Genomic DNA, 8,609 nt, shown 5'->3' with positions numbered 1-8,609 from the left:
TTTCATGCCTCCATTATATATAGAAATAGAGATATACGAAGAGAAAAAATTGTCATATCACTACATCACAATCATTAGTAGAAATGACTTTTAAAGGTAATTTTAATATAAATCAAATATCTCTATTAATCCAACAATTCTAATTGATTGATAATATTTTATACTAATAATGTATATAAAGTAAATCATATCAGAAAATTCGTCATCTTATATTTTATGGATTGTACAAAAAAATTATGGAAAATTTGATACAACTACAATGAAGTGATGAGTATTTACGCTCACCTACAAACATTAACCAGAATTGGTTAAAATAAATATTAATAGCTCCTAGAATCTAACTAACTCACCATTCACCAATGTGTTCAAATTGAGTGAAATTATATATGTTAAAATAGTTCTTACATTATTTAATTTTGTAAAACAAGAGAGAAATCAATGTTACATATATATCTCCAATTCTTTATTACAAATTGCACCATTCAAAAACGCTTTTAATTTATATATAATTTTTTTTCTTATACTCTTGTGTTAGAGTATTGTGAGATGTAATTTTTTAAAGAGTGATTATATTGAAGGTAATGAATATCTCAGATAAGTCTATATATTATAAAAAAAAAAATTCACACATTATAAATATGAAGAGAGGTGTTTTAAGTTCAAATCTATGATATGAAATATCCATGCAACTATAATTTGAGTTGTACTTGCACAACATTATTTCTATCAATGTATGAACTTGCACAACATTTTTTTAGTTTATAATCATGGCAACACATCATTAAATTTATGTATAAAGTAGTATTTCATTGACAAAGTATTCAAAATACAACTTGATATTTATAAATCAAAATTCAAAATACAATTTGATATTTATAAATATTATTGAAATAAATTTTCAAAAATATTTATAAGTAAAAGTATATGAATCATAACCCCTATTAAGAATAAAGAAACATGTATAAAGTACAATAGATAATGAATGGTTGGATTAGGTCACACTGACATGATTTCATAATTTGAAACATGACATTTGTGGTTTAATACCCGAAAATCGCCATAGCTATGTTATACCAACATCTAATCAACGTTCAACATGCCTAAGCATCTGGATTCTTTAGAGCCAACAAATATGAGTGTACCCTCAACTATATTTAAAACAGTTGATGTCGTACAAGCTGAAAGAAGCTTTCGCATCATATCAGCAAATGAATCCCCTAATGTAATATTTAAAAAAAAAACACTATCCACATCTATTTCAACATACACAATCAACATCTACTAACAACAAATAAGTCCCCATCAAGTGAAGCAGCTGAGCTGGATTAGATTCACAGCAGATGTTTAGCAGACAAGGCTAGAGATTTTGGCTTTCCAGGTTTGTCATCTCTGGAAACTGAATAGACCAAAAATCTATTAATTTTAGAACAAAGCACAACCAGTGTTTACTGGGAAAGCATATAAATTGGTTTCAATATGATCTTAGTCCACACAGTTAAGTTCCTTCATATAATTTATTCACTTTAACTTTGAGCTCTACTGTTATAATATTATCCTTATACTGGCTTATTTATATTTTGTTGAAGAATTCGTATCTATTTTATATGAAGAACAAATCCCTAAAATATCTACATATTAAGGTATTAGTCTGAGAAACCAAAATTAAAATGAAAAAACATACAAGGCCAACATCAAAACAAAAACAAAATCAAGGAGCAATACTCATACTCATAAGAAACAAATAAAGGTTTGGCTGGTGCCTCTTCAATATCTATCATGGTTTGTCTAGTAAAGACAATTAGAAAACTCAAGCTATAACCTTCTTTACAGTTTACTATCAGTTCGGTTAGGAGCACAAAAATGTAAAGGCAAGAATACTTCATTTCAAATTCATTAAATCCCGACCTAACCCATCTATAGCAAATCATTTAAAATAACGATTCAATTTTAATGCAGAGGCAAACAATTTTACATTATCAAAAGCCATAAAATGTCACATTTAAAAATGCAATTAAAAGTTTCTACGTAAAGTAAAGAATCTTTGTTGTTACAATGTTTCATGTTCACTAAAAAAAATTGAATTTACCAAATTCTTATATAAATACTTACTCTGATTATTCGGTACCAGATTGTTGTATCAACTGAGAGTATATATATTCATCAACTCTCTGTTTTGCCAACGCTACCTGGTAAAAAATTCAAGTTTCAACAAAAAAAGTATGAGTAGAGGTATTCCAACAGATCAAAACCAGCGAACAATGGTAAAAAGAGGACGACATAGAATTTTGCCCATGATTTAGAAAATAAATTAAATAAGCATTTTTATCTGAGCTGAAAAGCGCCTCTCTCATAGAAGCACTGTAAAGGTGGACAGATAAGTCGGAAGTAATCCAATGGATCTAAACAATGAAAAGATATATGGATAAATATGGTATATCTGTCGACAGAGCCTGTAATAGATTATATGATGTTGTTTGATCCATTTAGGCACACCTTATGGGATACTACTTAGTTCTTGTTGTATGAGACTCCTATAGGTGGAAGCAATTGAGTTGGGAGGTCAGGGATCGATCCCCCAGTCCCCAGTTCATCTCCCTCTCTTCTTTTACTCAAAAAAAAAAATCAACAATCTAGATTTCATTTTTTAAATAAATAAATTGGACCATTTCTCAATTTGTGCATGTCATCTTTGCGCAGGGGCCATGCTAGTCTTCTCTATATCGTTCAAATTCATTGACATAAGAACTAGAAATATAGAATCATAAAGCTCAATGAATGTATACCGTTAACTATACAATTAATTATAATCAACGGATGACTATTCTCCAAAATAGACATTCAATTTTTTAGGACGAAACAGCTCAGGGGAACAGGTACTAGCAAACTTTCTGCATTTTGAGTTGCATTTCCACTAGCTGTGACCGATAACAACTCTCAGACAAAAAGACAAATAAAATAAAACAGCCACAATTATAACAATAATGAACAACTGGCTTAGAAAAAAATGATAAAAATTAAAACAAAAGATGTCTCAAACATCAAAACTGTTTCTTCTTTTAGAAAAATTGAAAAGGTAAAAATCTATGATTAAACAAAATCACCTGTTGGGCGCTACCACCAAATTGAATTTGCCTATGCTTCTGTTCACCTTTTCCGCCATACACCTGCACCATTTTCCAATTGGTGAAGAGATTAATCAGTTTAAAAGCAATCTTGGAAATTTAAGAAGAAAAAATTGAAGAACGTTAATTTATTTTACATAATGGAACTGCACAAACTCCTTATCCCAAAAAAAAAACTGAGTTGATTTATCAATTTTCCTAGAGCTGAAAGAAAATCAAGTAATCAATTGTTCTATATGCTGTTTAATCATAAGTTAAATCTAGTAAGAAAATCAAGGACTTTATAACACTACATTTAAGTTAAGTAATACATAATTCTTTCAATTGATATTTTGTAACCTAGGTAAGCACCGGAAAGTTGATGTGAGATCCAAAAACCTTGTCTCTAACCCATAAGGTAGGTAAAAACAAATACAGGACCAGCACTAGTATTGGGGTGTTTGCCTATGTTTTGTGATCACAAATCTTGACATGGTTTCATACACGACTTTGAAATCCAAGGGTGCCGTTTCTCTATGCAGAAACTTTGCGCTTACATGAAAAGTGACAATTGAACATGAATCCAACAGGGTGGAACAAAATTCTGAAGGATAATGACTTTCTTATTGATTCTCACATATTTGAAATATGGTTATACTTCAACATGAAGAAGTAATCAGAAGACTAACCTTGATCATTGCTCCAGACTCATTTCTGATCCTTGATATGTTTGAGCCACATCTGCCGATCAACCCACCAACCATTGTTTCCGAAATCAGCATCTCAAATGTAACATAATCAACTGCAAGATTGGTCCTAGAGATGAAGTGATTGTAAGACAATATTCAAAACCTGATATAACTGCTAAATGGCAGCTAAAAGCTGTTCTGATATAGAAAACATTAAATAACCTGAATTTGGGTCAAGATATGGTTGGGATGGTCGAACTGCAGCATAATTATATGTTGGGCTGATTGAAATCACTTGTCTTGGAGGATTTTCCCTAAACAAAATTTGAGTTGATAAATAGGTTAGACAAAATGGTACACTAAATTTAAAAAGTGGAGTTGAACAAGGTTACAGAACTTCACTAACAGACCTTAACTGGCAACCTATCTCCTCCAAAGCCTTCATTACTGTAGGAACATCCCCTGATAACTAAATTCAACAAGAATGATAGTCAAAATCCGCAGGAAAACAACATCACAGCAAGAATGGAAGAGCAAAGCATAGAGCAAATATCTAATTTGAATCCCCAAATCATCTTTGTAATACTTGCTTGGTGTACATAGCATATTATGTGCAAACTTTGCTGATCAGATGATTTACCAACAAAAAGTATTAAAATTTAGTAATTTTAGCAGCTTAGTTATGAAGAAATGAGGGGAATTGTCTTCAGAATTAATAGCAGAATGGTATGGCCTGTTTCATAAATAGCATTGAAAATTTAAATTTAATTGAACTGGATAGAACTCTTCAAAAAGAAATTGAACTAGATAGAGAATGGTCATGCCTTTAAAAGATTATATAGCAAGATTTGAACATGGACGTACTAATACTTAATATCTTGAAGGGTATGTATCATTCAACACTTTGATGCAAACATTAATTTCAGCAAAACTGTAAAAAGACTAACAACATGAACATTGTTATTTTGCTGGTCTATCTATCTTGTATAACCCATTAATGTTGTTGTAAAATTATGCCTTGTGAACATGGCTTTATACATCCCACCTGTACTACTCGATCAGATTCATGGGCAGAAGCACATAAAGGCAACTGACTCGGTGCAAGAACGGTGATCATGGCACCAGAAGAATTCCGTAATTTCTCAATGTTTTGACCTGACATCCCGATCAATCCACCAGCCTGGGACCCAGCAATCAGAAGTCTTATTGTATTGGCAGCCACGTGTCCTGCAGTAACTTTTGATGTATCAAGACTACTATCATCTTCCTGTTACAAAGAGCATAGCTTTATTAATTCATCACAATAACAGCAATAAACACAGGTGACACCAAACAGAATGACATGATTATTAACTATAATGCACTATGATCTCTTAAAATAGTGGATAAGTGGGCCACACAAAAACCAAAAGAAACCCCGAGCCTGTCAGAATTACAAGAAAATTAATTAGTAGCTCAAGACCTCTTATCAGGTTACAAGCATAAAACTGATTAGGTCCACAAAAATGAATTAAATGATTGGGCATAAAAAAATATTTTTATCTGTGATGCATAAATACATTGACATGTATTGTATCCAACAAAAGACTATATATAGGGGCACATAAATTTATAAGATAAACAACTACCAAAACCTTTTTCCACAATGTGTGACCGGCTACACAGATCAAACAACACTATAATATCTTATATCATGAAATGCTTGAAGATAGATCTTTTATCTTTATACTTGAATCTCTCTTACTGATTGGACCAATAGTTTTCTTTGGCCTCCCTCTGCTTCTAACTAATGGACTATCCACCGTTGGGTCTATCCATCTTACCAATGCTTCTATGGCTCTTTTCCACACAATACAAACCACCTAAAGTCAATAATAGGTTTTCCTCTAATGCTCTCATTATTAATCATGTCTTGCCCTAGTCTTGTGTTACAATTCCCATCACTCCAATACTAAACTTATTTTCTTGTTGACCCTTTACCATCAACATTCAGGCTGGGATTAAATGGTTGATATCTCTGTTTATCTCTTCGTCATTTTGTATGATATATCCAAGATACTTAAATAATAAGACTTATCTATTGTGTGCTTTATGTACCTGACTAAACTAACTTTCCATATACTTCATTTATGTCTACTTAAATGAAATGGTGTGCTTCTAAGGCTTGTCTTAACAGCTCTAACTTTCCATTTATTTTTTCTCTGGTCTCTCCAACTATGAATCTATCTTATACAAAAACAAAGTAACAAGGTTTTTGACGATTACTCTTGGATATGTTCTACAAGCATATCTTAAATCAAGATAAAAAAGATAAGGACTCAAAGTTGATCCTTGGGATAGACTTGTAGTAGTTATGGGAAAGTATTCACATTCAAATTATATGCATATATATAGGTACAAAAAATAGATTTAACATTAAAATAAAAAATATTAAATAATGTGAATTCATTTCCAAACAATAGTACTTTTAGAGTTTAATCTTTATTCTATAAAATGTTGGTGCATTTTTCAAGGATACTTACTAACATTGTTATACATTTCAACTCATGACTAAACATTTGCCCACTTAATTTTTCAAAATAGATGGATACATAAGGGCAGAAACACAGTAAAGAGCGAGCATTAGTGCTTGTGAGGTTTTAAAGCCAGAAGAAGGACCACAAATTGTATCATTTTATTTTAAAAATAAATGAAGTATATTGTGTCGAGGGTTTCAGCATAAATCATAAAGGGATATAATGACACAGTCAGCAATTCAAAAGTCACAACAATCTTCAAAGACCGTGTATACTTATGCATATTACTGAAAGAATGAAAGTTAAAGGTGAAAACCATCCATCATATCAATCATACCTTTAAAATTAAATTGGCTATCTGATATAGAGCTTTCTCTGCATCAGTAACCATTTCATCATTGTCTTTACAACTAATAATGATAACACGCTCTTCATGTCTCTGCCAATAAGGAAAACATGATATTGGATTCAGTAAACACTAATTAGATGGAATAATACATACATGCATAAGAAAATACGGGCATATTAGGACGTGAAACTGCACTAAATGAATAAATCATACCCTATGAAGTGAAACTACGCTAAATGAAAATACAGGCCTTTAAGAGCGTGGAATTGTGGAAGTGACAATGCAAGAACATAATGGATCAAAAACACAAAGGAAATCAGGGTATTTCTGTGTGTTTTCACAGTATGGAGATATTATCAAAGAACAGGTCATGTCATTAAAGCAAGACCAAGAGTCAAACCCTGACAAAAAGACTGAACCTAATCAAACTGTAAGGTAATATACCCTCTGATCCAAATTATTCACAATTCAAGTCTAGCGGGTCAACAAACACTCCAATTTCCCATAGGAACAGCAGCCATACACATTTCTGAATATGCCTCACATGAAAAGTTCCCACCCCATTTCATGAGTTTATCTCACAACAATGTAGCATAGAAGACCAAAAGGCGAACCGGAAGCACTAATTGTTCCTAGATGGAGGGAAGCAAAATTAGAAGAGATAAGATGAAGGCTCTTAATAAAAATCAGAGACTTGGGGGTGGACCAAGTAAACTGGGCTAAAGAAAGGAAGACTATAGTATATAAATAGTTCTAACTATCAACTGTCAAGTTAAACTCAGATCGGACACTAGAAAGATACAAGGCATAGAAACGAATTGGGGTTTCACAGAAGAAAGTATATAATTGATTGCATAGTAGAAACTGGTAACTTGCACCAAATCCCCAAGTTTATTTCTTGGGCAGTTTAGCAGCTAAGGATAACATAAATTACACTCAATCACTTCCATTTTTTCAAATTATCAATCCCGGAGTTTATTTATCAGGCAGTTTATCAGCTAAGGAGAACATAAATCAACTTTATGAAGCAATGACACTTCAAATTGAAGATGTGTCTGGTACCAGACAATGACATGACGACGACACTAATACACTCAATCACTGCCATTCTCTCAAATTATTAGCAGGGTCAGGGTCAACTGCCGGTGTCTGCCAGTGAGCCGTAGATGCAACTCCTCTAACAAGCCCCAAAACCCAGATTACATACAAACACAAATTCTAACACGGAATTAATTCATTAAAAAAACTAAGTATCCTAATCATTTTTTCACTCCATTTATCAGTTGCCAAACAGCCGCCACAAACATAAAACAATCAAACTAATTCCTCATAAACCCCAAACACGAGTGAACACAAAAGATTAGTGGCACAAACAAGAAACAAGAAACAAAAACCCAAAAACAAACCCTAATTTTCTTCTCCAGCTTTCTCAACTACCAAACAGATTCCACCAAAGAAAAATAAATAACTTACAGCGATAGCGTCAGCGATTTTGATATTAGCTCTGGTCTCTTCACGAATCTTCTGTATGCGGCAACCTTCTTTTCCGATAACCTTTCCGATCTGCCGCGATGGCACAACGATCCTGAATATTACGTCTTGTCCCTTCGCACGTTTGGCCGTTGATAGCTCTGCCGACGCGGCGGTGGCTAGATCCTCTTCTTCTCGGCGGCGCTTCCCGTGTGCGGGGTTTCTGGTGGGGTCTTGGGTGGAGTGTGGATCCTGGGGTGGCATGTGGAATGGCATGTGCATATGCATGGACATGTGCATCGGATAAGGCATGGACATGTTGGGCATCTGCATGTGCATTTGAACCTGCATGGGAATTGGTGGCATTGGGTTCTGCTGAGGAATCGTGGGATTTATCGGAATTTGACCTTGCTGTGACATTGCTGGTTTTGATTTGGAGAAAGAAAGACCTAGTGGATTTGCAGGAGAAGTAATATAGGGTTTT

At 33.3% G+C, this 8,609-nt stretch overlaps 1 protein-coding gene and 1 non-coding gene across 4 annotated transcripts; both read right to left on the bottom strand.

Annotated features, from left to right (window-relative positions):
- Positions 1 to 941: 941 nt before the first annotated feature.
- Positions 942 to 8,609, bottom strand: LOC101493490 (uncharacterized). 3 transcript variants are annotated; one of them, XM_004492821.4, is made up of 9 exons: positions 8,129 to 8,605; positions 6,644 to 6,745; positions 4,836 to 5,057; positions 4,201 to 4,259; positions 4,013 to 4,104; positions 3,791 to 3,903; positions 3,102 to 3,164; positions 2,110 to 2,186; positions 942 to 1,396 (listed from the first exon to the last, which is right to left on the bottom strand). In XM_004492821.4, the coding sequence occupies exons 1-8, from the start codon at positions 8,543 to 8,545 to the stop codon at positions 2,115 to 2,117; spliced, it is 1,140 nt and encodes a 379-aa protein (XP_004492878.1). In that variant the 5' UTR covers positions 8,546 to 8,605; the 3' UTR covers positions 942 to 1,396; positions 2,110 to 2,114. The 3 variants fall into 3 exon arrangements, 2 of the variants coding, with proteins under 2 accessions (XP_004492878.1, XP_073222714.1); XM_073366613.1 differs by lacking the exon at positions 6,644 to 6,745 and having other exon boundaries at positions 8,129 to 8,609; XR_003472007.2 differs by lacking the exons at positions 942 to 1,396; positions 2,110 to 2,186 and having other exon boundaries at positions 3,791 to 3,917; positions 8,129 to 8,606.
- On the bottom strand, positions 2,652 to 2,756 carry LOC113785915 (U6 spliceosomal RNA). Its single transcript, XR_003472096.1, has one exon. It is a non-coding gene; the product is annotated as a U6 spliceosomal RNA (small nuclear RNA).

Source organism: Cicer arietinum, chromosome 3, assembly GCF_000331145.2.
Source record: "Cicer arietinum cultivar CDC Frontier isolate Library 1 chromosome 3, Cicar.CDCFrontier_v2.0, whole genome shotgun sequence".
Lineage (NCBI taxonomy): Eukaryota > Viridiplantae > Streptophyta > Magnoliopsida > Fabales > Fabaceae > Cicer > Cicer arietinum.
The sequence above is the reverse complement of the archived record's forward strand: the minus strand, read 5'-3'. Positions and strand labels throughout refer to the sequence as shown.

What these genes read in the sequence shown, in the direction of transcription:
- LOC101493490 (XM_004492821.4), bottom strand. Translation starts at nt 8,545, where the DNA reads ATGTCACAGCAAGGTCAAATTCCGATAAATCCCACGATTCCTCAGCAG. An exon ending in AAATCGCTGACGCTATCGCT is followed by an intron (nt 6,746 to 8,128) that starts GTAAGTTATTTA and finishes CCTTATTGGCAG; the next exon opens with AGACATGAAGAGCGTGTTAT. An exon ending in TAGCCAATTTAATTTTAAAG is followed by an intron (nt 5,058 to 6,643) that starts GTATGATTGATA and finishes TCTTTGTAACAG; the next exon opens with GAAGATGATAGTAGTCTTGA.